Source organism: Numenius arquata, chromosome 2, assembly GCF_964106895.1.
Source record: "Numenius arquata chromosome 2, bNumArq3.hap1.1, whole genome shotgun sequence".
Lineage (NCBI taxonomy): Eukaryota > Metazoa > Chordata > Aves > Charadriiformes > Scolopacidae > Numenius > Numenius arquata.
Window position 1 is genome coordinate 45,153,292 of NC_133577.1, and position 25,475 is coordinate 45,178,766.

Genomic DNA, 25,475 nt, shown 5'->3' on the forward strand with positions numbered 1-25,475 from the left:
TTTCTTTGGGATATCAGCATGGTGAAGGTAGGCTTCCAAATTCTTCTTCCCACTATGCAACCTGCAGTAGACACAACACCAATTTATCACAGCTAAGTTCAGAGGCTCCCAAAGGTGGAAGAGGGTAATCAGCAGAGAATAACGAGCCTGAGCTTTGCTGGCTTTGAGCTCTTCTCTGTGTACTGAAGCGCAAGGACATGTCAGGGTGGTGGTGACCTCAAATGGCATCTCTGAAGGCCGGGGTAGGGGAGACCATCAGGGTCTCGCTGGGCCTTGCCCACTGCTGGAAGAGCTGCTGAAGATCCACGGACCTCCCCGGGCCTGAGGGAGAGGAGAAACCTTGGAAGACCTCTCCACTTTGTTTATTTTTTTCATTTTTGTCACTTTCTCAGTGAAAAAACCCCAGCAGACCCTGCCAGGTTTGCCCAGTTGCCTCAGCGCCTCCTCAGGCCCGGAGGATGCCGCCGCCGCCGCCACAAGCTCGCCTGCCCGGAACCTTTGGAGCCGGAACGCAGATTCCGGGTGTGGGAGCCGGGCCGGAAGACGATACTGCGCGGACCCCGGGGAAGATGGCGGCTGCCGTGCGGGGCGCACGTGTACGCGGGGCTGCGGTGGGCGAGGAGGCGGACAGCGGTAACGGGCTCCCCTTCCCCAACGGGAGCGGGAAGGGTGGGAGTGGGTAGGGGTTTGGGTCTTTCTCTGCTCGGACGGGCGTCGAAGGCCTCCCCGGCCCCCGCCGTGGCCCGTACGGCCCGCTGAACCCAAGGGGAAGCGTTGTGTGGGAGCTGCTTTCAGTGCTCATCTCTGAATGATTTCTGTCTTAAACTGTGTGTGTCCTCTCCTAGGTCACTGAGCAAGTTTAGAAGAATAAAGTATGTATATGCGTGTTTGCCTTGTACACACAGTTAGGACTTCTCATATTAAATCTATGCCAGGCTTCAGTCTTTGCAATTCAGAACAGAGCCCCAAGTCTTACTTCTGATAGAGTTAATCTAATTTAAATTACTTTGAAATATTTCTGCTTTATCTCATGATGTTGACAGGACCTCTGTTGTATTAAAGAATAAGTCATACCTGGTTGTTGAAGCCTTGTTCATATTTCTGTAATTGTTGAAAGCAAAATGTTGTTGGTATAATCCAGAGTTTTCCTGTTTTATTGGCAGAAAATATTGTGTAAAGGAGACTTCAGACATGCTTTTGCAATTTTCCTTTTTATAACCTGTTTTTTATGGCTAGTGGTGGAATTTTGTCGTAAGCAGTGCGTGGCATTCAGGTTTGGACTTCTGGTAGCTGTTAGCATTTGTATGTATAAAATCACAAGTAGGGGTTGATTCCTTGTTTAGAAACCAGATAGCAGTATTCGAGCAAGGCTTAGAGGTGAAAACTTGATAAATTGTTTTACTCATAGGAATGTGGTGATGCACCTACTTCTTTATATGCAATGGTTTGAATTATTTTTTTTTAACTTGGAAATCAGGATATGGAGACATACTGACATCATAAAAAGGATGCCTTTACTAGTTTCTGAATGTGTTGAACAAATTTGCCACTTTTAAATTTCTAATGTATAGTAAGGACTGTTGGAAAAAAAAAACAAGGATAATTTATCCTGTGTGAAGTGTGACACAACACTGTGTTCACCTTGGTGGCAGCAAACATCATACTGATATAGATAATGAGCACGTATTCTGTAAGTATTTCTCTTCCACGTTTGTGATGTAAGCATATAATCTTGCTTCTTTCCGTGATGATAGCTAAATGGTCTTTGAGCCTATAAACATGCCTGGGTGTTAGAGGCTTTGTTTTAAATTGGTTAATGCCACTGTTTTGCTGCTACGTGTGGTTTTAGGCACATGGAGAAGGCAGAGTAATGAGTTAGTCTGGCAACAGAGTGTATGTTTATGTTTGTTAAGTAATTAAATAGGCAATTAATAGGGGATATCACTAATAGCTTTCTGCATGGTTTTACAGAGAACAGATCTTGTGAAGCAGTCCTGACTTCATTCTCTTAATGATTTGGTTGATGAAGGTAGTTTATGGGATATAGTAGTGCTTGCAAAGTAAAGCACTTGGCTCAGTGAGAGTGATAGATGGATGAAAAGCAGTCAGTATCTCAAAGTTGGTGGGAAATTGTCACCTTGCTGGTGGGACTGTGAAGGTGTCAGAAAACAGCTCCCTTCTGCCCAGCAGTTGATTTGTGGCCTTGAAAGTTGTATATGAGATAATTAATTTAAAAATTTTGGGTAGCACAAATATTAGTGGAATGGTAGTTAATAGTGGCAGGACACTTGTAAGCTCTGCTCTTGATTATGTGATAAAGCGTGTCCACTCAAAATAACCAAACATATTTTAGCACACTCTGAACTTGCAGCCCATTTCATTCTAGTTAATCATCTGCACAGTTAAAGCCTTCATTTTTGCTATTTGACGCATGGAACAGACTAATGAGGGAAGTGGTAGATTCTTCACATATTTTATTTGCCACCTAGTTGGCTGTTCTGTCTTGCTGTTGCTTGATTCCAGACTTCAGTATTTTAACTTTATTTCCTTCTTTTCTGTTTTGAAGGGGGCATAGGGTAAGGAAAGTTGAATTTTGGGGTGTTTTATTTGTGTATCAAGAATTTGAGCAGTTACTTTTACCAGAAAAGCTCAGTGCCTCTTGTTTCTTTTGAACAGCCTCCCCTCTGTGTTCATTATGCTTAGGTAATCGTATTTTTGCTGGCATTATTTTCCTTGAGCAGGTTTTGCTCTCATATAAAAAATGCTTTCCTACCTTCAATTTAATCCATGTGGCTGTTTGCATTTAAGCACTAGATGTCACTGTTGCGGTTTGTATATAAGTGTGTACACACACATATGTGTGTGTGTATATGCCTCTATAAATTACAATTTTTGAGCTGGAAAATACAGTTTTTTCCCAAAACTTGCCACTCCTAAGCAACAAAATATTCATTAATCTAATAATAAATTCCCAAGGCTGCCTTTTCCCTTCTACCTAACCTCTTAAATCACTTTAAATCATCACTGAGATGAGCCAGCACTTGCATTGGCTACTTTCTAATAAATTCACTATGGTGGTATATGCCTGCTTGAGCAATTAATAGTAACAGCAAGTAGTACGTGGCCCTGAACTCGGGTAACATTTACATACAGAGCAAATTATGCGTGATAGATCCTTATGAGAAACAGAACTCCTGGTACATTTTTTTGTTCCTTTTTTTAACCCCTAGATTCTGAGCTAAGCTCAGGTCTTCCAGAAGACAGCTACTCTTCAGGAGGTGAAGCGCTGGATGGTGATGATGAAGATGAAACCGCTGCCCTTGGCAATGTGGTTGAAGAGGCAACAAGCTCCAAAGCTGACCCAGGTGCAGGCTGGGCAGACGCCATGGCAAAAGTGCTCAACAAAAAGATTCCACAAAATAAGTCCACCATTTTGGCCAAGAATAAAAAACTGGAGAAGGAGAGAGAAAGGGAAAAACAAGAAAGGCTGGAGAAGAGGATGAAGGTGAGAAAAAAACACAGTATTTCATTTTGCAGTCACAGTCAGATGGGGATACATAGAAGATCTCCTCAGTGGGTATTTGGGTGAGTGCTCAGTTGAGTGTGTCTCAGTTTTGGAATCTCTTCTCCACAGTTACCTCAAGTAGCTTCAGAATTTTTGCTTCCAGATTTTTTTAATGTCTTGCTGTAGAGGTTTTTCCCTTACTGTTTTTTTTTTGGGCCATCAGGTAGGCTGATCTTTGGCAGCAGGACTGTTCCAGTCTATCCACTTAAGATGGTTTTGCTATTGAGAGGGTAAAAACAGCTGCTTTAAGCTTAGTTTTCTAATTGCTATTGTTAATTTGGAGTATAATTCACTTTGTTGGCATTAAAAGTTGAAATAGTTCTCATCAAAAGTGGGAGGGAGAAAGAGAAGAAAACTGCTTTCATTTAAATTCTGCTGTGACTCCCAAAATCAAAGGCCTCTAGGTTGAGATTGCAGTAATCATTGACGTGGTCGTGAATCATTATTTGCTCCCCTCAATGATTTTCCTGGTAGGAGTTTTCTATTACAGTGTCTGTGCCATAAATTGCTTCTGGTCCTGAAACTGTTATGAAGAAAACAAAACTGATGTTGGCAATTTAGTCATTTGTTTGTGTGTCTTCAGTGGAACTTTTAATTCCAGCCTGTGATTGATTTACCTTCAGGGTAAAAATACATTAGTAGTTCTAATGTCTCATCTTGCCAGTTCTATTTCAGTGGGATATCCAGGTGATTCACCTGACAGTCTGGGACGTGCTGTGCTTAGGCTTTGGCCTGCCTCTTCAGTAGAGAGATTCAGTCCAGCATCTGCTCGGTTATGGTTGTCCTAAATACCTGTTCTCATTCCATAAATATGTGGGAGTACTGCAAAGCAGAAGTGGGCTGCAGGTCCCCAAACTGACTTGTTTACCCTTATAAAAACTTGAGAACAGTTTGCCTTCTATTAATTTATTGCTGATGGAAGCTAGAATAGGGCAGTTCTTTTGATAAAGGGCCAAAACATGGTCATAAACTCACAAATTTGTAGTAGTCTTCCTGGAATTATAAAATAAGGACTCTGAAATTCCACGAGAGACTTCTTGCATAAAACAGACTTAATGCAACACCACCAGGCCTAGAACACTTTTAAAGTGGTAAAAGGGGAAAAAAGATATTTCACTACCTGAAGCTGAGGCTGGGGAAATACAGCATTCTCCTGTTGCAGCAGAAAAAAAGCTGGTGGCGTTGCGGTCCCTGGTAATGGGAAAGCAGGTCAGTCTGGTTTTGAAACAGAGCACCTCAAAAAAAGGGCAAAAATAAGTGGTGTGCACAGGAGTTGTTCTCTGGTGAGCACTTGCTGCTTTTCCTGGTGTTTGAGTTCTGCCAGTTGTAGTCTTTGTTGTGCATCACTGTCGGTCACAGAGCTGTACCGTGATTAACTCATCGAGGGAAGTCAAATTCCCAAGGCTCAAAATGCAACATGCTTATCTTAATAGACCCAAGATTTTATTATGTGTAAATTTCTCTGTGATCAGCTTGTGAAGTCTCGGTGTTGAAAGCTGTCTTTGAATAGTTTCCTTGTCCGTAGAAGCCAGTGTGAAAGGATTTGAGTATTTCTAGATTCCTTTTCCTTGTCTTGAGTCAGAGTGCGTCCGTGCAAGAGACTTTTCTCAGACCCGTTGCCCAGTCCCATATTGGAGCACCCCTTAACCTCAAACCACACCGAGATTCATTGATTTGTCTGGTTTTCTCCTCTTGCTACATAATCTATACTGGATTTTCAAATGTTCCATGTCGTTTCACATAACAATATTTATAATGCAGCTTGATAAAAAGCGGGAGTGGGAAATGATGTGCCGAGTGAAGCCAGATGTTGTCAAAGACCGAGACACGGAAAGAAATCTTCAGAGAACTGCCACAAGGTACGAGTTTTTCTGAATGCTTTGCTTAAATATATTTGTATCGAAAAAAGGAGGAAAAGGGGAAGAAAAGACCTGCACAGGTAATCTGTTTCCTATCAGATTGAACTCTTAAGAAGTGACTAGCAGGAGCCGAGTGATTTATATACAGGTCTGCATTGTACAGTGTCAAGTTCAATGAAAAATTTCAGAAGCTTTATGGAAGAGCAAAAATTTAGATGGGAATGTAATGTTTGCTTAATAGAAATGCTTCGTTGGATCCCCTCAATTTGTTAATGTAATGCTTTAAAAACGCGGAACACTTGTTTCTGCTACTCTGTTTCTTCCTTGTCTGCAGAGAATTCACCAGATCGACATCTGTTCAGTTGCCTGTTCTATGTTGCAGTAGTTTAATGTTGCAGAACTTGATGTGCTGTCTGTATCTGTCTCCTTACTCATACCTCTGTCTTGTCCCTGTACTTCAGCCGCTCTTAAAATCTTGCATGAGGAATTTAGTAGCTGATTGTAGGACAAGTAACATGCTTATGGGGATGAGATATGTTCTTGCACTGTTACCATGCTTACTTCAGGGTCTGAATAGTTATTTGTGGGGTTTTTGTTACTGGTTCCTAGCAATAAGTATGAAGGAAGAGTGAAAATTGGAAGTAGATGTTACTTCTTACCTGAATTGAGGTTTGAAGTAACCCTTTGGAGGAGCTAGAGGTCATCCAGCATCTGCACTGATTAGTTGCTTCGGTAAAGGGTTCATTTCTATAAAAGGAACTTGAGTTAAAAACTTTGTTTTGTTGTGTTGTTTTTTTCCCCATCCCAGAGGTGTTGTACAATTATTTAATGCTGTCAGGACGCACCAAAAGAACATTGATGAGAAGATGAAGAGAGGTGGGAGCTCTGAGAGGCGACGTGCTAAACTGCTGTCATCTGTTTCAAAGAAAGATTTCATCAATGTTTTAAGAAACATGGAGGGTGCTAACGGGAGGAAGAATCCTGCGGGAAAGGCCACAAAAAGTAAACAGGTAGGCTTTTTCTGGGAGAAAAAATGCATACAAGATACCTTCGAAGTATAACTACTGAATATTAATGTGCCTGTTCTTCAAAACAGCTGTGATCCGAGTACCTGGGTTTTTTTTTTGAAACTACTTAGGAATGGAGCAAGCTGCTCGTAGCCTGGTTTCCCTGTCTTTTGAGTATCAAAGTACAAAACAGTGGAAGCTCTTTTGGTAAGACGTCAAGTCTTGTATACAAGTAACTTGGTGTAGTTGTGTGTTTAAAAAAAGAATACAAAAAAATGAATTTCATCTTGGATTTTGCATCAACCATGGAACAAATTGCTAGATTTTGGTGAGTTGTGACATTTAGAATTTGACCAATAGTGGTTATCAGCTCTTTAAAATTGTAAAGGCACAGGGTCTCTTCATCTTACATGGTATGTTAGACTGTGCTCATAGTGTGTACCCATAGTTTTGGGCATTTCAAACTCGCTTCCTCTGGATGATTATGGTATCTGGAACTGAAGGGCTTTGCCATACAAGTCATTACTACAATAGAAAGAAACTAAGACATACTAAACATTATATGTAGGCTTTTCTTTCCCTAGTTTTGTGGGTGTGGTAGTCTGATGTGGCTTTATTGCTGGTACGATGTTTTGGAAAGAAGTATTGTAGCACATTCCACTTTTTCCAAAGGTGCTCAAGAGAGACACAGTGTAGTTGGACTTGTCCAACTCTGTATCAGTTCTTTCAATTCATCAAGTAGCTCAGGGTTGATAATCAGTTGCTCAGACATACTCTTTCTCATATTTCAGCAGCTGCATGTTTTTGAAGTGTATTTGTGTTCAGGTTTGAACTTTGTGCTTGGTAGTGGGTGGAATACTTCTGTTGACCCAGACTTACAGCAGTTAACTAACTGCTTTTCTGTGCCAGGAAGAAATACTTTAATCAGTTGGGAGACAACAGTTTGTCATATGTTTTTTGATTGTGTGCACTTGGGGAGCATGCTGAAACACTGCCTGGCATGAAGAGCTCATACAATTTTCATGCAAGTGTAATATTAAAGTATTTTTTAAATTCCTTGGATAATGAGAACAATTTAGCTTGGTGCTGACACTTTATTTCTCCTTAAAGAACTCCAGCTTGCTTGTTTGGGTGGGGTCGTGCGTGCGTGTGGTTCTTTTTTTTTTTTTTTTCCTTCTCCCCTGGAATAGCAGAAGAACATTGGAGTGATAGCAGTGCCAAGTACTATTGTAGTAGGCATTGAATCAATAGCTGAGAAAAACCCTAGGACCCTTTTTTTCTTTGCATCAGGTTGTAGCAGGGCAATTTTCTAATTACTGGGTCAGAAAACAGATGGCGAATGTTTCTATACTATAAAAAAAGTCTTATTTTGGCAGCATCAGTAATAGCATATTTCCATTAAAGTGCTCTGGAGGTGCTTTAGATGCTGACTGGTTAGTGTTGGTTTTGAGTATTGATATAGGTGCTGCTTTCACGTTGCTTGTGAACAAAACCTTCAGCTTTTGGAGTTTTTCATTAATACAAGGTGATGCTTGTAGGTTTGGGGAAAGGGGTGGGTTTTTTGTTGGTTTATGGTTGTTTCTTTTCGAATAGGCATGTCTTCCTGGATAGACCACCTCTTCACTCACTCCCATGTTGCATTTCCTTCAGTGACTCTCCATTCAGTACTGAACCAAACTTTTTTATAACTCCTTTTCAAGCTGTTCTTAATTTGCCTTATTTTCTCTTGAGAACGTATCTTACCCATTTAGTAGGCTCCCATCCTTGTAGCTGTTGATGCTTGAGGTTGAGGCCAATATCTGATCTTCAGTCTCCTCAGAATTACACAGACGTTTAGCCACTGAATAGTACTGCTGGCCTCCACAGTCATATCTCTGCTGCTTGGTCTTTGAGGGTTTTTCAGAGGGTAGTAAGCAGGGATGAGGCTTTTGGGTGGTGAATTCCTTGCAGCAGGAGTTTGGCAAATTGCTTGTGCCATCTGAAAGCTTTTGTGTATTTGTTTCTGAAGGTTTTTTTGTAGCAGCTTGCCTTGTTTTTAGAAGTTGAGAATATGCCATGTATTTCATTTTTAAAAAAGAGGAGGGAAATACATTTATTTATCTCAACAAAAACAATGGAGGAGATGTCAATCCCAAACTTCAGGCACTCTGCCATCAATTAAAATGCAGTCCAGAACAATAAAAACTCTACCCCACCCACATAAAACAAGCAGTCAGCAGGAAAAATAGCAGAATAAGTTTTCCCAGTGAAAGCAAACCTTGACTCAAACCTTGAATATATTTGTGAGAATGGGCAAATGCTTTTTCTTACTTTACGGTGGTTTTTGGATGCAAAATTTGTTGCTGGATTTCTCAAAGTGCGGTGGCTTCTTCAAAATGCCAGGGGTTGTTGAAGAAACCCCTTATAAAGCTCTGTTGTGGTTGGCTATTTAGTCAGGTATATGTATGTGTGAGAAAAAGCAGTTAAATGTTCTGTAAAGACCCATCTGTAGCAGCGGGATGTCACAGTAGCCCAGCCACTTAAAGTTTGTTCTCTATTTCCATCAGCTTAATGCATTGATGGGAAGGACAGGTCACCTCTGCCCTGTGAGAACGTTGTTTATAGTCTTGCATACTTTTAACCATTGGCCTTAATATTACTTGGTGTACACCCACCCAATGTAGCTATGAAAGAAAGATTGTAAGGCTGTGAAAATTTTCCTGTGCCATGTGAAACTGAAGCCCTTCTTGGGGTTCTGTGTACTCTGGTGGGAGTAATTACTTTTCTGAGCTGGGGCCAAAAGCTTTGCCTTTCGTATCATTAGCTGTTTATCAAGATATTTCTTAATCCTTGCTGAGCCAGCTGACTTGTGTAATATTTTTCCCTGTTTTTTTCCAAGGTATTGTACGTGATGCTTGCCTCTGGGTAAGATCGTCTAATTTCTTTCCCCTCACCACCTTATCCGAAAGCCTTGCAATGCAGAAGAAAAATGTTATCTTTTTTTTTTTTTTTTTTTTAAATCCTGCTTGTTTGTTGTTTGGATGTTTTAGGTTTTGGGGGGAAGCATTTATTGGGAAATATGAGAGCTTTCAGTCTTGTTCAACGCAGTCCTAACAGAGCAGATTTTAATTTCAGTATGTGTTGGTTGTATCTTGCAGCTTCCTACCTGTAAGATACCATAAGAAACATTATTAAACTACAGGTTTAAAAAAGGTACATATCAGAGATGCTGTCTTTGTAGCGCTAGAGGCCGAAGTCATCTTTATGTGTATAGAAGAAACACAGAAATAGGTAGTGGCAGTACCTTTAGGTCCGTAAGAATTTTCTGGGTGCTCTTGGCATTGTGGGTTTGGGAGGTGCCTTTGCTTTCAGGATTGAGTGAAGTTTCTGATCTCTTAGAGTTGCACAGATGCGTTGACTGATGTAATGAATTACATGGGGTCTTGAAATCTTAATTGTAAGTAAACAAAGAAATTCAGAGTTAACGTTCCCCAGAGCACCCTCAACTCATCTCCCTCGCTGTGTGTCAGTTACAACAGGGTCATTCAGTACCAGAAGCTCTTGTCTTGACTTTTTGCTTGTCAGTTATGCTACTCCCCGTAAAGCATTACTGGGTAGTAAAACATTTTCTAGTGATGTATAAATAACGGGCATGAAAGTTACAAATATTCTTTGTGACAAGCGTAATCTGCACTCATAAACCTTTAATTTTTGATTAGGTCTTTTTAGCATGGTTTTCTGAATCACCTGTGTTTGCTTCAATTTTTAAGTTTTCTTAAACCAGATCTGTTGCAGAGCATTTCAGTGGTGGAAGTGAGAGCAGGATTTCCTGGTCTACTTCAGCAACCTTGATCTAAATTCTGCAAGGTAATCTGTGCTGACTACATGACTTGGAGGTACAATTTGCTTCCTGTGTTGTGATGACATCTCGAAAAAATTGATGTATTGGTCTCAAAGTAGTACCTATTCTAAAATAATTTATTGATGGGAAGGAAGATAAGCGGAGAAAAGTACAGGTGCTATTTCATACCTGCTATTGCTTATATGTGACTTGAAATAAAATGCTTTTCCAGAAGAGTTCCTTCTGCCTGAAGCGTACTTTATAAATGCTTTTAGTGTTTGGTAAGTACTTTATAAACACGTAATTGGAGTCAAGTTTACTATAGATTTTTCTTTTGTTCACAAGACTTCTAATATTCATAAATATTTTAATTTTAAGCAGTAGTTTGAAGATTGTTTAAGGGCAGAAGGAGTACTACACTTCCAGCTTTGACTGCTGTTCTTGCTGAGGCACACGAAGTGGCATGGTGACTTTTATTTTTCAAGTTATATGGGGATATAAATCTGCTTTCCAGCTTAAAAATTAGATCTGTTTAAAACCTGTGAGAGTGACTGCCTTCTTTTTCTTGCAGCTGCATAAGTACTGGCCATTGGCATGTTATTCTGCTTTTTTTTCCACAGTTTCCACAGTGGAAGAAAGAAAGATTATTTTCATCCATATACCTGTCCGGAAGGACAGTAGTCTGAACAATTGTTTCAGCCAGCTGTAGGAAATTGTTTCTGAAGTGTGGATGAAGGCATAGACTACTTCTAGAAATTTGGTAAGGTGTATCAACACCTCTTTTAATCTTAAAAGGAAACCTTTTTTCTTAGGTGATAATGACATTGCAGAGTAGCAGAAGTTTATTACTACAGCTGTTGTGTTTTACAGAACTAATTGAAGGAGTAACCAGGCGTGTGTGTATTCCAGCAGAATTGAGGGGGCAGCCAAGTATTAATTTAGTTCAGCTGCAGCCAGAGTAGATGTGTTTTCCCAATTTTAATAAATGTCTTCCCATTACATGCACAGAAACTTTTAATTTGCATGCCTTTATAAATCATGCATTTATATCTTTTTTCCCCAAATGTGTGTATACTTTCTTGAAGGTCACCTTGTATATGTTTGGAGCTGATGCTTTTAATGTAGTTTTTTGGTTTTGTACCAAAACGTTGCTAATTACTTAATTATATGCTGTACTCTGATTTTTATCCTTAGGGTTAAATGCAGTGCAGCCTGCTATATCCCGAATTGCTTATGTTATTTAAGGTGAAGGGTTGTTGTGCAGTAGTAGAAGTTGTTTGATGGTGATGTTTTTACTTTAAATCTGTTTACAGGAAGATGTATTGACTTACCCAGTTCGGGTTGTCAGCAGGGTTAGGTTTTTGAGATCTACAAGCTCAGTTCCCGATCTGTTGCCATGCCTGGTAACACACATCTGTCTTAACATGGGAATGTAGGTCTTTGTCAATATTTACATGTGTATTTGTGTATTCCCTTTCTTCTCTCTCTTTTTTTTTTTTTTTTTTTTTTAAGATACTTGATCAGAAGTCAGGGAGGGAAAAAGATTGTGATTTTGTGTTCTGTTTCCATCAAGCTCTTTTTTTCGGTCCTCTTCGTGCTTTATGTTCCTGACGGGTTCTTTCCCCCTGCACCCAAGGGCCCAGCACACAGCCCGGCATCCTGGTGGCTAATGCAAGAGCAGCCCTGACAACTGCTACCACAGAAAGACCAGTTCCCTTTTTGTCATCATGAGTCATGCATGGTCCAGTTTAATGCTTCTAAGTCTTCTAATGGTCTTCTAAGATGCAGATAGTATAGTGGTCAGTGAAGACAGATATTTTATGAGAATTTGGATACTAAAGACCTATCATATCTACCTCAGGTTTGGGGACAGCAGTCCTCTAGATGTTTAAAACTGGGCCAGATTGGGGAGACTGTTCCCAGTTCCAAAATACACTCTTAACTGATTTTTAAGTCCGAAAAGAATGAATGGTGCAAGGTTTTAATGGATGCCTGTAGGAAATGTCTCTTTCCTCCATAGCACTATAGACAACATTTTAAGTTCATCTTTCTGTGAAAAGGGATGAAGTGATTTTAGTTGAAACATCTCAAAATCCTTCAGCATGAAGCAGTTGAAGTTTGGCAAATTTTGTAAGTGAATGCAAACAGAGATTTCTGATTGAAATGTCAGGCAATACTGAGACAGGTCCATCTGTCATATTTGAGGCTAACTTTGCCTTGCTATTTGATTATTAGCACACAGGATACTATGATGGCATTCCGTTTTCCCAGAAGACCTTCCAAGACTTTTTTCAGTAAAACTGTGTCTAAAACAATCACATTTGAAACACTTGTGGTATGTACCTTCTCTTAATCTTTCCTGTAAGTATACAAAGCAAAAAAGTCAAATCCTGGTAGACTTTTATCTGGGAAATTGAGTTGGAAGCCTTATAAAAGCAGCTCTCCACTTTTGGCTTGCTTTGTAACTGTTATAGGCAGGGCAATGTACTTAAAGAAAAATGTATCTAAATGTTTCATAAAGTTTTACAAAAGAATGTTGTCTGGAAGTAAGAAGGATTGGGTGGAGCTTGTCTATCTGAACCAGTTTGTTTCCCCTGTGTAAGCCCTTTCTATTGGAAATTATCTTGAAAAGTGATTCCATTACTTTGGAGTTTTGGTAAGGTATAAAATGTTCTGATTTCCAGAGTGTTGAACTAGCAGATGTATATTATAAATGAACTCCGTGGGCACCTACTCACCTGTTTATCTTCGTAGACTTCAGGAGTGGTGGGTCAAACTGCTTCCAGCTTCCAGTGGTTAGAGGGTTGCAGAATTCAGTTTTGGTGGTTTGTGGTTGTTTTTGGGAAAATCTGCCCAGTTTTTAATGAGTGTTTCTGAAAATAACTGAAAGCTTAGAATATATACTTTTTTTTTTTTAAACCTACTTTATTACAAATGATACTGAAGCTGTCGTTTTGGAAAGATCTGATCTCTTTTTGGTTTGTTACTGAACCTTGGACACTGGTCCGTGTCATTTCTTCTCCACCTGCAGGCATTGGGAAAACCCATAGAAAAATGTAGGAGACAGAAGGGTCAGAAATGCAGAGAAAGGGTAGCCAGATGGCTAAGATAAAGGATTTGGATCACAGGCCGTTTACATATTCTTCTTTGGGTTTAAACTGCTTCTAGAAAGCAGCCTGGGAGTGTTGAGGGGTACGGTCTGTTCCTTAATGAGTTTGCCACTCGCCCACTACGGTGTGAGGGGAAATTACAGGAATATAAAATCAAAGAGACTTGGATTTGCAGATGTTTAGGATATGTTGCAAAAGCCATTTAAGTAAAAGCAGGGGCAATGGGGGTATGGAGGTTTAGCCATACAAGCTGCTTAGTAGTCATAAAAACTTCAGTATTTCATATTTAGTAATAAAAATACACAAAAGCTAGTTCTTTGTGGGGTTTTTTTTTCCTACTCCTCCTGCCTCATAGTTTTTTGGATCTCTCTGCTTGTTTTGGAACTCAAATATAAGTGGAAATCCTGAGTCAGGAAGAGGAGGCTTTTTATTAGCCCCACTTCTTCCTCATCAGCTACTCTGTGAGATGATTTCTTAAGTGCTGGAAGTGAAGGACTTGGTCATTATTGTAGCCCTTGTTGTTTGAGACAACCTTTTGGGATTCACTCTGTTATGCCTCTTGCTGAATCATAATGAAAAACAGTGGATGATTTCAGCATCATTTGTAGGAAATAATCTGAGTCACATTCATATTATTCAAAAATCTGCAAGCTGCTAATTTATTCTAAAAAAGGATCAAAAAATACTCCAAACAGCTATGGGTCTGCATGTGTCCTTACTGTACCAGCAGGCAAGCTTTTACAAAAACCTGGAGAAAATTTTAGATACCCAGCTGAGAGAGTTCATAAGTTTCTTGCATAAATGGGTGACATCTGAGAAAAATCTGTTGTGACTCAAAGATGTTTGTCTAAAGTAGACTCTTGAAAGACATTAGTACTCGACTTCTGAGGAACATTGAAGGCCTTAGACTTGACCGTATGTTCTTTACTGGGCACTCTTGCTGTAGCTGCATATTTTCCGGGTACAACTTGATGGTTCGGGAACTGTACAACTTGCAACAAGGATGTTGTGCATCTTTAAACTCCTTAATGTCTTCATTACTGCAGGAAATACACATTAAGAAATGCAGGATCAGCTGATGGAGAGGAAGTCTTTTTTTATCACTTGTGAGAAGTTGTGTGGCATTTCTTTCAGGATTGAAATGCTAAGTATCTAGAAAAATTCTTCCTTCCTTTATTTTGAATCCCATCTAAACAGAAGAATTCTGTGTTCATTATTTTCCTTTTAGGAATAGCAATGGAATCTGGTAAGGAGTCATCCATATAACTTTGCTCCTGGTAATAAAATAATATGCTTTTTGGTACAAAATGAAAAATATTTTGCAGACTCGCTACCTGAGGCATATGATTAGCTAGAGTGAAAAGCTCTTCTTTCTGGTGGACAGCCTTGTCTTTTCCAAGTCAGAATTCCACTACTTTGAATACCATAAGTTGCTATACAAATTTTTGTGTGATAAGCAATGAAATTGTAACATGTTGCTTAAAATACAAAAGTCTTGATCATAGTTGTTTTCAAGAATTAATTGATCTCGGTGCTGTGCGGTCTTTGCTTTAAGGATCCTGACGTTCGAGTAGATGAAACATGAAAGCTCTGTGGAAAATTACAGATGAAGAAAGGGTAGGAGTAACAGCTGAATAGTGAGATCTGGTAGTGGGCAGTATGGTAGGCAGTAATTTCACTGTCAGTAGTGTAACAGCTGATAAACAGGCACTGCAGATAAAAAGGTAAAATCATAGATGAGGATGGTAAAAACATGACTGAAAACAAGCAGTGATGGCACACTGAAAGAGTATACTGTCTGGAAATTTTCTGTCCTCGTGTTGCGTGATAAACTAACATAGTGCATGTGTTATTTCTCTCTTTCCAGGTATCTTCTCTGTAATAATTTGCAGTGTACTTTGAGCTAATATTTATTTGGTACCTACTTAAATATTCTTGCTGGTGGACCTTTTTTTCTTTTTTATGTCAGTGGAGTGTTTTGGAACCAGTGATGGTTGGAAAGACAGCGATGTTATTACTTGATATTTAGAACATTGTCACTTTGCATTGTATTTTACATAACATGAGTTACAAATTACAGAATATATTCCACAAGGGAAATTGTTAGCATGGGTAAAGGTAACGGGTCGTACCTATGTTGTAACTTAGCTATAAGATTGTTTCGTTAGTGAGGCTTATTTTCGGGTGAGTTTTTATTTGATGAGTTTTTATTTTCTGTGAGGAGCTCCTGGGAGTAGCATACCCATGCTGTTCATCATCTCTTTAAAACGTGTTAAGGGAATCTTGATGCCAGTATGGCCAGACATTGTCTTGCAACAGCGTGTGTTAAAATTCCTTGTGTAGCAGAAGGATTTCTGAGACAGCTCCTATAGGAGCTGGAGCACAGCACAGGCTGAGGGGTCCAGAGCATCCTATATGCAGAAGGGCCCTGTGTTATGCTTGAATTCTTAAATTTTTTTTGCTTTTTCTGACAGAAATACTGATTTATGAGATTTCTGGTGAACTAAGGCTGAGAAAATCTGTTATCTCAAAAGCTCTTTCATTTAAGTCATTTAATAACAATGCTAATGATTTTTCTTCTTTGCTTAAGTCCATATGAATGCTTGTTTTTAGAAACTGTCTGATTCAGTTCTGACCCCTTTAAGGCAGGGATATGTTTAAGCCTCTGTGTGCCAACCCAAGGCATTCCTCCTCATTCACACATCCTCAGTTGTAGTAAACCCTAGAGGAGGATGTGAGGATGGGGAGATTCCTCATGCAGGTCATTAAGCTCTGGGTGGTCTTCTGGCTGTACTCAAAGGGAAAATCAGTGTTTGTTGTGCTTGTAGTAATAATTCCAGTGCGTTACTTGCAGAGAAGTTTGAGCAGGAACAGCAGGTTTCAAAACACACTGTAAAAAATTTAATTCTTAGAGTTGTTTACTAGAAATGCCAGTGTAGATTCTGGTGTGCACAGGAGACCTTGTGGTCTGAGTAAAAATCCTGTGCCACTGCTGATATCTGCACTATAGTGTCATTTCAGATGTACGAAGGCAATTTACTTCGGTCGTTCTAATTTCTCATTCAGAGAGAGGATACAAATGGTTACTAACTGACTCTCATGCTAAGGAATAAATGGTTGTGCAGAATTATGCTGCAGCAGAATAGACTTCTTTTGTGCACTTACATCTTCTGCAAGCTCCAAAATGCTTCCCAGAGTGAGTTGCTGTTGAGACTTCAGCTCAGTAGTTCAGGATATATTTTCAGTTTCCAGATCTGTGTTTTTTTTGTCTTTTTGGGATCAGGTTTACATAGGAACCTTTCTTACAGTCAAAATCTCACTGTAATTCAGATTTGATAAAGTTGCAAGCAGCACTGATGATTAAACCCAAGTATCATTTTTCTGTTAAAAATCATTACATTTTATTTTCTGCTTATATTTCTGCTTTAGGTACTTCAGCTGCAGTTTTCTTTATTTCTTCCCAGCCTGGAGGAAGCCTGTGAGCTTGGATATGCCTGAAAATGAATTTAGGAGAAATGATTATGCTGCTGTTCATCATTTTCTATTTCCTCCCCAACTTCTACCAAGTGATTTTTTTTTTTTAATTTTTTTTTTTAATTGAGGTTTAACACACTTGGTATATGCCTGTGCTGTTTTTTTCTTGAGCTAGGTTTAAACTGACTTGCTTGGGGATGAGAAGCAGAATAGCAGCAGTTATTTGGAGTAAGATGCAGGCTGTCAGGGAAGGTAACTGTCAGATGTATCCAAGAATGCATTTTGGCAGTTACGCTTTTTAACTACTTTGTCATGAAAAAAGCCGCCCTGTGTTTCAAGGTCTTAGATGTTTGTATTGAGCACAACAGAGGAACCTGGGGAGGCAGTTCAAATGAATTAGATATGTTAGAATTGTTTTCTCAGGGCTTAAATTTGTTGCTTGAGAGATATTTATGTTAGAAATTCCTTCCCTGACAGGTACAAATAAACGTTTATTGTATGTGATGGTAAAGAGAGATGCCCCTGCAAGCTCTGGCATTTCATCTTGTACACCGTGCAAAAGCGTGGGAGCCCAGTGTGCGGATTGTAATTCCTAGGTCTGAAAAATGTTCATTTCTTAATACTCTGCAGTTACTGTCGTCTTGGGTGCATCAGGAAGAGTGTGGCCAGCAGGTCAAGGGAGGTAGGTCATCCTCCCCCTCTACCCTGCCCTGGTGAGGCCCCATCTGGAGTACTGTATCCAGTTCCGGGCTCCCCAGTTCAAGAAGGACAGGCAACTGCTGGAGAGAGTACAGCAGAAGGCTACAAAGATGATTAGGGGCCTGGAGCATAGAGAAAAGGCTGAGGGACTTGGGTCTTTTTAGTCTGGAGAAGAGAAGACTGAGGGGGGATCTGATCAACACCTATAAATATTTAAGGGGTGGGTGTTGAGAGGATGGGGCCAGCCTTTTTTTCAGTGGGTGCCCAGTGACAGGACAAGAGGAAATGGGCACAAACTTGAACATAAGAAGTTCCAACTAAACATGAGGAGGAACTTCTTTACTTTGAGGGTGGGAGAGCACTGCAACAGGCTGCCCAGAGAGGTAGTGGAATCTCCGTCTCTGGAGACATTCAAAACCCACCTGGACACGTTCCTGTGCAACCTGCTCTAGGTGGACCTGCTTTGTCAGGGGGGTTGGACTAGATGATCTCCAGAGGTCCCTTTCAACCCCATACCATTCTGTGATTCTGTGGACACAGGCTGTAGGGGAATCTCTGTGGTGGTGTAGGTACGTTTGCTGTTTTGCAGATGCAGAAACTGGGGTGCGTTCAAGTGACGTGAGCTGGTGGGAAGCGGAGTGAAATGCTGGCTTTAATCTGTGCTCTCTGATTTCAAGACATGTCTTGTTAGTTACCAGTAAGCATTGGACTTTGGTTTGCTTATGTGTATGGTTCTGAAAAGCTCTGGCAAACTTTCCTGTTCTGGTTTTAGGATGTTGCTGTGACAGTAAAACAGCAGATGAAAATGACAGTGTTCTGTGACTTAGACTGAACTTAATTCCCTTAAGCTTTCAAAGGAAGCAGGCTTTGAGGCAAGGCGCTTGTTTGCAGACTGGAACGGCTATGTGCAAGTTCCTGCTGCTGCTTCTGACAACTTCAGAAGGGGTAGAGAGGATTGATCTCCCACCTGAGTGGCAGTGCAGTCTGCCACAACTCCAGTATTGAGTTTGGCAGGTCTCAGTTGGAGATTCTTGCTGTAAGTCATTTATCAAGAGCGAAATACGCAGCTCCAAGTTTTTGCAGGGGCAAAGAAATGAACAAAAACAGGGAGATTTCTAACTTGATGTTGATCACATAGCTGCTGCTTATGCCATGAGGTTTTCATAGACCAATTCCTCCAAAAGCATCCAGGAGGCAATTCCAGCCCAGATCCTGCAAGGGATGACTGTTTGCTCTAGGTGAGAGACCTAAGCTTTGTTGTTGGGTGGGTGGGTGGCTTTATTAGGACTTGGCTGAGAAGTCCTTCATCTTGTCCTGGTGCAGATTTTAGAGGACATGTCTTCAAACCAAAATGAGTTTGGGAAGTATGTCCCCACTACAGAGCTCTGTTTGTGTCCAACTTGAGCTAATGCTGTGGTAGCTTAGGTGGCACACCAAGCAGGCAAGATGGTGTTATTTATATGATCTCTTTTCAACTGGACTGTCTGTCCCAGCAAATAAGTGTCTGCACTAGGGTAACCACACTGTGCATGTTGGTCTGTCTTGTTTCGGCTCGTGGTAACAAGTGCATTACCATGGTGACTCCTAACTGCTGCCTCTCAGACCTTTTGAAATAGGTTGCCACACCTTCAGGCAAAGAACATTCAAATATATATAAAAAAGGAGAGGACAAAAAGCAATACCAGAATTTTTCACTCCTTGCCTTACCGAAGGAGCCACTTTATGTAGCATTACACACTAATGTTTATATAGCCTGCTTTGTTTTCGTTTGGGGATGTTCAAAGGGGACTTCATTGTTGTAGTGAAATGTGGGAGATGTGGATGAACAGCTGACTGGAAGTTCAAAAGCGGTTGTACAGAATGAAAGCTGGTTTATTTTGCACATGCCAAGAATCAGTTTTGGTTTATTTAGATGAAACCGGATTATGGCATTGAAAACCCAAGTGTATTAACATTCTTACATAAAGCAAGTTGGGAAGTGATGTTACAGTTGAACTAATTGTTAGTTATACAAATAGTCTTGCTGCATATTTTCTTAAGGCTCCAGGAATGTTTTGTGATACAATAGTGTCACAAGTAGGGGAGTTTTTATTCTGAGGGGAAAATAGAGCAGTAAATGAGTTAGGAATGAAGATAGTAAATGTGGGTTTTTCTTCACTTGGGAGCATGCTTAAAATTGATTAAATATTTGCTTTCAAGGTTTTAATCTTCATCTTTGAGGCACAGGCATGCTACCTCCGTCTTTCTCCTTACAGCTTGTTGTAAAATTCTATTCAGACCTTTGTAGTTCCTTACATAGTGGGTAAGGCTATGGAGGATCAGCATCCCTCTTTTGTTGAGGTCCTGCTTTTGTTCTGTTGTTCCCTTGACATAGCCAGAAATAAGGCCTAATAGTTGTTGAATAGTAGCTTGTGGTGAATTTGAGCATTGGGCTTTTCAAACCCTGAGCCTTTCATTTTCATTGCTGACAATAACCTACTGCTGCTGTCTTGTTTAAAAAAACAAAACAAAAATCCCTGTTCTGCACATCTGGGGGAAAAATGGAATCTCTTTTCGCTTTATTATTATTGGGGAAAAAAAAAAAAAAATTGGATTATTTTGTAAAGAAGATGGAATTCTTCCATTTAGGTATTTCAAATTTTACTCTGTGGCATGTTCAAACAGTGATTTATAAAAGATCTAAGATTAAAAAAGGAAAAACTTGGGGACTCTTGTACTCTTTTTCAACCTTTCTCTGCTGTGCAACGGTAAATGTGTAAAACAACTGAAATACACTTAAAAGGGGGGGGGAATCTACCCTCTTCTTGCATCCCAGAACAGAATACTTGTGTTTGCATTAGTACAGATTATTCCCACATGAACATCGTAAGGTCTGCCTAGGGACCTACCTTATCTGTAACTCTTTAATTCCAGGTAATTGATTACCCTGTCTGAGGTGATCTCAGGCTTTACTGGGTATAGCATTTGAAATGAATCGCTGCAAGGATGGAAAGTGGTTAGGGGGCACTAACCTGGGGAAAAGGGGGATTGTTGGGATGGGAGAGTTACTCTTAAGAGCCGGCATTAATGAGAGCAGCTGTGAAGGCAAAACGCCCAAAACAAAACACAGTGCAAACATCTTGAGGAACAGCTGTAGAGTTTCTCTTTTTTTGACCTGGGCCCTAGGAGATTCCTTTTGGGAAGGCAAGTGTTGTCTTGTTACCCTATTTTTGTGAGAGTAGTCTTTCAAAAAGAACTGCAGGAAAAGTCACATTTAGCTTTTCTGCTTTGGTTACCTATTAAAAATACATATCTTGTTTGGCAGACTTTTTGCCCTGAAGTAACTTCTGTTGGTTTGATATGGTGTGTTAGATTTACAGTGATGGACCTGCATTCTCTACTCCTCGTTTCTCCTGCTATTAAATTCTGTCTGCTGCTCTCTCCCAAAGATTGCACAGTCATCAGTTTAAATATACTGTTGTTCTACGTGCTGCATATTCCTAGATGCACGACAAAGAAGTGACATGAACAAATGCCTACAGCGATCATACTATGGGTTGTACGTAGTATCATCATAGTATACAACTAATACATATTACTATGGGTTTTGTATCTAGTAGGCAAATCTGCGTCCGCAGAGGATGCTGTAACGGTGGCTCCCATCCACTGTACAGCATCAGGAGACAGTAGTTAATTAAACTAGGGTGAGCCAGTTGAGATCTGTCCTTTTGAGCAGGGCAGTGGGAGAAGAACACCTGAGATGCCAGTATTAACTTTGTGGCAAAGACCCTGCAAAAGTAAATTACAGTTTTCTGTGCCCCTGATTCCACTTTGGTAGGAAAATTTTTTGCTTGCCTGCTTGGACCCTGAGCCATGTTGTTCATCAGAAGTATTTTGCTACTAAGGCTTAAACCACCGAAATACTTCTTCAGTACATTGAACAGTTTTTAGTATTTTCCTTCAGTAAGAATGTAGGAATGGCTTCAAGCTGTTCTTTAAAACTGCTGCCACAGGATGGGGCTGTTGCACTACCCAAATACCGTCTGTCACTTAGAACAACTGCAAGTAAGCACTGTTTTCAGTGCTAGCCTAAGACTACACTCCTGACACTTTTCTTTTTCACCAGTCCGTGTAGTGTGGCCTCAGTTTATCCACTTTCAAGAGGTAGGAAATTTGAAGTAAGGTGGTGTTGGCTTGCTGAGTGTAGATCAACTTTGTTTCTTTTAGAGGCAGCTTTGCACCATATGACAAGCTCAGGTAGTGAGGTAATAATCCACATAAAGGGGATTTGGTTCACGTATTGCGGAATATGTTAAACATTAAATCGGGGGGGGGGTTAAGCCTTTATTAAATCCATATTTGTGTTTTAGAGATGTGCCAAGAAGTGTTCTAATGAAACAGCACCTGGGGGTTAATAAATGATATCATGAATCCATTCTGATTGCCAAGAAAGATTTTAATAAAGGAAGCCATGCCCAGGGTTGACTGTTTCATCCATGAGGAATAATTGGTTTGTTTCAATATTTATTTTATTAGTTGGTTAAAACAAGTTTGCTTATTAGCATCCAGTCATTTATGATTGTCTTGCATATTTCTGTGTACCATTTGCATAAAGAGCTAGCCCTTGGTAGGTCTGACGCTGCAAATTGTAAGTGTGTGAGAGGTGTCACTCTGATGCATGAACAGCTTCCGTCTTTTACTGCCTTTCACATTCATCTCATCTTCCTCTGTTCCCTCTTCTCCTCCCCTCAAATATTCAGGGTGAAGTAAAGTCTGAAGAGGGGCCAGAATGGAATATACTGCGTGATGACTTCATGATGGGAGCATCTATGAAAGACTGGGACAAGGAAAGCGATGGAGAGGGCGGTATTGAACAGGGAGGTGGCCTGAAACAAGAAGATGACAGTGACTGAATGAAACTGAAAACCATTCAAGATAATGTTTTATCTTCTTAACCTTGTTTGGATAAAAAGTTAGCATTCTGTGAATGTACAACACTTGGAGGATATAGCTTTTTTTTTAAAAAAAAAAAAAAGACTTGCACAACTTTGGAGTGTTTTTTCCCTCATGTCAAACTTTTAAATACAGCTTCATTATACTGAAATCCTGAAATATTTTCCAAAACATCTATGATTTTCAACATATTTCCAAAACATTTTGTACAGTCAAAATAGTGGAACCTGCCCAATGAAAGAAAGATTTTGCCAAGGTCATTAAAAGTTTATACATTAGTCATGGCAATTGATGTATTAGTGTGTCTGTGTTTCCAAATCAGTGTTGCCCTTTGAAAAGTTGTTAGCAATTTGCAATAGAAATAGCTTACAATAAACACAGAAGTGCCGTCACATTGTAAAGTTATCAGGCTCCTATAGAGTTTCTACTACTTTGGCCAGAAAAGGTTTTGTAGATAATAAAGAAAAGTAACCATTAATGTGATAGTTCTGGTCTTGGAGAATTAGTTTGATTGGAGACAACTCTGGAAACATTAAAAAAAAAAACAAAAACAAACCAACCAAACAAAAAAAAAACCTGTAAAAAGAGAGACTTGACCCTACTGATTGGCTTTTATATATATATGTATATTTTTTCCATTGCAAGTCTGAAGTTGTATAAGCTCAGAGACTGGTAAGAGAGGAAAGGACAATCGTGCTATTGTTTTTGTTGAAGGAGGGGAGGGCTTTTCTAGCAATACGGCATAAAATTGTATTCAGTGTTGCTTCATTTGCAGTTCTGGTGTTCTGGCCTTTTTCAGTACGGAGACGAACCTCCGAGATACATCCTGTGGGTTTAGTCCGCTATAATGCTAATTCCTCAGGTCTGTAAAGGGCAAAACAAAAAAGCGCTTCCTCTTAGGGATGTACTGTAACTGTCAAATTTTGGAACACGTCTGTCAGCATAATGCTATTGGCTTTGTTTAAGCTAGAGCAATTTCTCCGAATTGTTTCATTGTGAATGCGCAGAACCTAACACACATAATAACAATATATTTTGTGTAAGCATATGCATACAGAAGGAAGTACATTGGGATTAAAGGGTTCTAAATGAGAGGCTGGGGTTGAATTCTGCTGCTTTCACTGTTCCAGACTGGCTGTGTCGTTTGTTTAACTTTGCTATCGCATTTCCCCATTTGCTATGTGAAGAAAATGCCTTGGGGCCTATTAATTGATACTTAAAATGCATAGTACTGTTCCTACAGATGTCTTACAAACCTTTCTTTGTACCTGCTTACGTGCAAGATATGATTAGGAGCAACTTTCAAATTTTCAGTTTTCAGCATTGAAACGTGTAGTAGGACAGTGGATTTAGATTTTCCTAATGAAGGCATTGAGGAGGGGAAGGGGTTTGAACTTTGTGGATACTGCAGGATAAAAAATATACATACAAAATGGCAGAGAAACCCATCCTAACAACTGGCAGTGGTTGTGTTATCCCTAGCCTATTCATCTGGTATATATTGTAGCATAATTCTTTGAGGAGATCTCAAAGCTAACAGCAGAAATGTTTAGATTTTCAAGCTGTTTTGAGTGTCAAACATACTAGATATCTGAGAAAACATTAGTTTGTGGCCTGATATTTATTATCACAAAGGAAGGCATACACCCAAAATATCAAGTGGCAAAACCACAGAAGTTTGACGTGGTTATCCCGGCTTCTGAAGGCTAGACATCTGTACAGCTGTTCAGGAAGAGCTGGCATTTTGCTAGTGCAATACAAAGGTTTACTACAATGAATTTTGAATCTATGAAGCAGCGTAATAGTCTAATCTGACATTGCCTTCTTTCTGCAGAGTTCAGTTGCTTTGTGTGGAAAAACTGCATCAGGACCCTTAAATGTACAGTCGTTCTCTTGTTTGATATCACCAGTCTGAGATCAAACTTTTGGAAAATAATCTAATTGCTCTTAGGAACTACAACATCCTCAGGTGATTATTAAAAATTTCAAAGTACTTTCAGAATACTTCTAGAATACTTGGGTGTTTATGAGTTTCATTTGTGCATTTTTGAAGTAATGTTTTGATTAAATCACTGAAATGTCACTTGTGTATTTAAGAACAACATGGAATATATTGATATTGCTAAAAATGTCTTGAGCTTCCATTTCATTTAGAATGCATAGCAGTACTTTTTGCCTATAAGTGGAGAGCATTTCTTGCCTTTTTAAGAAGCATGATACTCGGATTTTTATGTATATTGGATATTTTCTTAATTCTGATACTGTACCTTGCCTTTGCTTATGTCACATGGAGAGAAACTCCTAGAATACCTTAAATTGGTAACTACCTGCAAAAGAGAAATAAGCTCAGGACTCTTATAGAGAGGTGGGAGCAGTATATTTTAAATCTAGGCATTTTGGTGGCTGATTCATTTCACAAGTTTTGTTTTAATTCATCAGCAATTCAAAAGAAAAGCTAAACCCTGTTTAGCCCAGACACTTTCCCGTCTCTTTCAGCTGTGGGATCAGTTGCCCTACCCGCTTTTCCAGTAACGTTCTTCCTTTTTGGTAGCTACCAAGAACAACCTCAGTGGCTTTTCCCAGCCGTCACTGCACTTGGTCTGTTTTGCCTGCTCCTATGAATATCTCTGCTTAAGCAAAGCTGTGCCGCTGCCCTTCATTCCAGAGACCATGAATCATCTCAACTTTGTATATTTCTGTACCTATCTATATAAAGCCAATAAAGATGGGGTGGTTCCAGTTTTGTTAGGCTTCAAGCCAACTCCAGAGTATGTAGAGTTTAATATTCTATGGATTGCAAAGCAACAAAGTTTTGTTTAATAAGAGAAGGCACAGGGTCAGCTCTTCCCCATGTCTCTTATCCTCTGGTCTAATTTCCCTTCATGTTAATTGTGCTAACTTTTTTCAGCAAGGAAAGCATGAGTGGGCCTATGGAAAAAAAAAAAAAGAAAAATACCATCTTTCCCTACTTTTCTTCAGCCTGCTGTTAGGGAAGTGTTTCAGGAGTGG

The 25,475-nt window shown here is 39.8% G+C and overlaps 1 protein-coding gene across 2 annotated transcripts; it reads left to right on the forward strand.

Annotated features, from left to right (window-relative positions):
- The first annotated feature begins 473 nt into the window (after nt 1–473).
- Nucleotides 474–24,590, forward strand: RRP15 (ribosomal RNA processing 15 homolog). 2 transcript variants are annotated; one of them, XM_074168672.1, is made up of 6 exons: nt 558–633; nt 2,677–2,703; nt 3,231–3,505; nt 5,327–5,424; nt 6,233–6,434; nt 22,274–23,000. In XM_074168672.1, the coding sequence occupies exons 1-6, from the start codon at nt 570–572 to the stop codon at nt 22,424–22,426; spliced, it is 819 nt and encodes a 272-aa protein (XP_074024773.1). In that variant the 5' UTR covers nt 558–569; the 3' UTR covers nt 22,427–23,000. The 2 variants fall into 2 exon arrangements, with proteins under 2 accessions (XP_074024774.1, XP_074024773.1); XM_074168673.1 differs by lacking the exon at nt 2,677–2,703 and having other exon boundaries at nt 474–633; nt 22,274–24,590.
- Nucleotides 24,591–25,475: the final 885 nt, after the last annotated feature.